Source organism: Zea mays, chromosome 3 (genome assembly GCF_902167145.1).
Source record: "Zea mays cultivar B73 chromosome 3, Zm-B73-REFERENCE-NAM-5.0, whole genome shotgun sequence".
Classification (NCBI taxonomy): Eukaryota; Viridiplantae; Streptophyta; class Magnoliopsida; order Poales; family Poaceae; genus Zea; species Zea mays.
In genome coordinates, this window is record NC_050098.1 from 157875748 (window position 1) to 157878437 (window position 2690).

The following is a 2690-nucleotide window of genomic DNA, read 5'->3' on the forward strand; positions in this document are numbered from 1 at the left end:
ATTATATAGCTTAATTGATCATGTTCTCTAAAAAAGAAGTTCAGTAACGCCTACTGCTTGACAACCATTTGGGAGGCTGGTGTTTGAATGAATGACACTCTGAATCGAAGAGGAAGCACGTGGCACGTGGGCCGGGAAAAAAAAGAAAACAAAATCAACAATCGTACGTACGTGGCCATCAAAAGCACACTTATCTTTAGGGAAATTGGCGAAAAAACAATGACTAAAAATTGAAGTAGCATCACTCTCACATGACTTACATAAGCAGTCAATCAACGACCACAGCGGAAGGATAAAGTAAAACTAAAACAAAGAAAGTGAACTCAGGATTAGTTTGACAACTCTATTTTTTAAGGGGAAAATAAACTATTTTTTCTTATAAATTAAAACCCCTTAAAATATGAAGTTATCAAACTAAACCTAAAAAAAACTTTAGCCTTCCCCTGCTGCTGCTGAAAAAGAAACCGTTTCTAAATCTTCTGGTAGTATCATAAAGTAGAATGTAAGATCTGGTCCTGTTCATCGGTGAGTAAACACTGCAGATCAGCAGATGCGAGCCTGCAAGCAGTGTAAAAAAACGTCCAGACACCCGTCAGATGGAGTGGCCGATGAGGCCGCAGACGACCACGAGCCCGACGAGAAGCAGGCGCTCCGCGTGTGCCGCAGGGCCCACCGTCAGGCTCAGGACGTCTTCGCCCAGCGCCACGCCGGACCCCGTCTGCTTCCTCCTCGTCTCCGCCACGACCTCGCCGCCGGGGCCGCGGATCCTGTACTCCGACTTGCGCGGCACGCCGTCGATCCTGTAGACCTCCCCGCCGACGCAGACCGTCGCCACGGCTCCGCCGCCGCGCTGCCTTCCCTTCTGCTTCAGGACCCGACGGGCCTTCCGGACACTGAACCACGGCCTGGGGCTCTCCTCCTGCTCCACGCCAGCTGCTGCGCCTGCAGGGTCGGAGTCGGCGGTGCGGTAGGAGTAGCCCTTCCATGTCGCGAACGCCGCGAAGTGCTGCAGGTAGACAGAGTCGCACCCGCGTGTTAGCTACGCACACGTAGGTCGGTCTCTAGCTAGCTCTCGTCAGAGAAGTAGCTATAGGACGGGAACGCAGCAATGCCGCCGGTGGTCGCGGTCGCATGTGCATGCATGCACTCACCTTCTTGAGCAGCTTGAGCAGCGTCCTGCCGTCGCCGTCCATGACGTACGCCTCGCGGCTGCGGCTGCAGGCGTAGTTGTCGACGCGGTAGGCGACGCGGCCGTCGTCGCCGTAGACGGTGCACCCGTGGCCGCCCAGCACCAGCGACTTCATCCACACCGTGTAGACCGCCTGCTGCTGCTGCTTCCCGGCCGCCGGAGTAGCGGCCACGGCGCGCGGGTGGAGGTGGGCGGAGAGCGGCTGGATCCTGGTGATGGCCATTGTTGGTTTCTTCTGATGAAGTGAGGTGAGCGTCGTCACTGCAATCTTGCATGTGCTGCATGCATTCATTTGTATTTATACACATGGAGGTACGGTACGCATGCATGATCTGATCTCAGATCTGCCTCAGTGCCTCACCATGCCCTGCATTTCGGATGTTTATTATGAGTGTTTTATTTATTTGTTATCTTTCCAAAAGAAAGGTAGGTACGTACGGTTCTCTTCTGCGTGCGATGTTCACGAGGTCAATTCGAGCAAAACTTTGTTTAGTCAGGGATCAGATACTGTACTGTCTCTTTTAAAGTGATGCTAGCTTAGCTGCATGGACATTATATATACACTCTGTACACCCGTATTTCCACGTATCTTTCTGTGTTCCTTGCTTTGTTTTTTCTCCACATGTTTGTTTCTGTTGGGGATAGATCTGTTGATGAACGCGTGGGCGCGGTGTCACAACGCGGATGGATTTTTATTTTCCCTTCTTTCCTTAGCTTTAGCATCTGTAGTCCAAGACCTTTTTTCTAACCTGGAATGTGGCGATCTCACTAACTATGCTTAGTGGCTCAGTACACTTCTTTTCCCAAGAACGAACATAGAACATACATAGCTTTAGTTAGTGCTACCTATGCCCTAAAACCGCTGCCGTTTTAGTCTCGCGCGGAATTCAGTTTCTCGAACTTTGGCATACATTAACATGGTTTACGGATTTGATAAAACATTTCGTGTTATAGATAGATAGATATGCATGGTTTTCTACTAACTTGGTGTTAAAGTTAAAGAAGATTTACTTTATATAAAACTTAAAAGACCTAATTTTGGAACTGAAAGATGAGCCGTACAAGTAGTGTTAGAGAAATAGTCATTTTCAGTTTTAATTTATCCAGAAAACCAGAGTGATGTATGTGACAACATGTATGTGCATGTGTGTATCACTACTCACATAAGCAGTAAACAACAGTAAAACATGCACAATTACTAAGAACAGAATGTACCCTGCGGAGGGACCGATGCTCAAGGCATCAGTGGCTCCATTCACGCACGAGACATCTCATGTGTATGTTCGATGTAGTCGTGCGTAGTCGATGCAGTCAGATGTACACAGTGCAGCCCCTCGAACGGCGCCGGCGACGAGGAACTTGATCAGTGATGGTCTGACGGACGGAGCGAGCAGTCGCGAGTACGCTCACCAAAAACCTGATCGCCCGCACACCCATGCAAGTGTAGCTCTGCGGACGGTGATTTCGGAGGCTTGCTCTCCCACACTCTATGCTCGCAAAA

The 2690-nt window shown here is 49.6% G+C and overlaps 1 protein-coding gene across 1 annotated transcript; it reads right to left on the reverse strand.

The window, feature by feature from the left end:
• Window positions 1-226: 226 nt before the first annotated feature.
• Window positions 227-1443, reverse strand: LOC103652312 (protein LURP-one-related 11). Its single transcript, XM_008677926.2, has 2 exons — window positions 1152-1443; window positions 227-1006 (listed from the first exon to the last, which is right to left on the reverse strand). Exons 1-2 carry the CDS (start codon window positions 1410-1412, stop codon window positions 593-595), a joined length of 675 nt encoding a protein of 224 aa, XP_008676148.1. The 5' UTR covers window positions 1413-1443; the 3' UTR covers window positions 227-592.
• Window positions 1444-2690: the final 1247 nt, after the last annotated feature.

What these genes read in the sequence shown, in the direction of transcription:
- LOC103652312 (XM_008677926.2), bottom strand. Translation starts at nt 1,412, where the DNA reads ATGGCCATCACCAGGATCCAGCCGCTCTCCGCCCACCTCCACCCGCGC. An exon ending in TGCTCAAGCTGCTCAAGAAG is followed by an intron (nt 1,007 to 1,151) that starts GTGAGTGCATGC and finishes GTCTACCTGCAG; the next exon opens with CACTTCGCGGCGTTCGCGAC.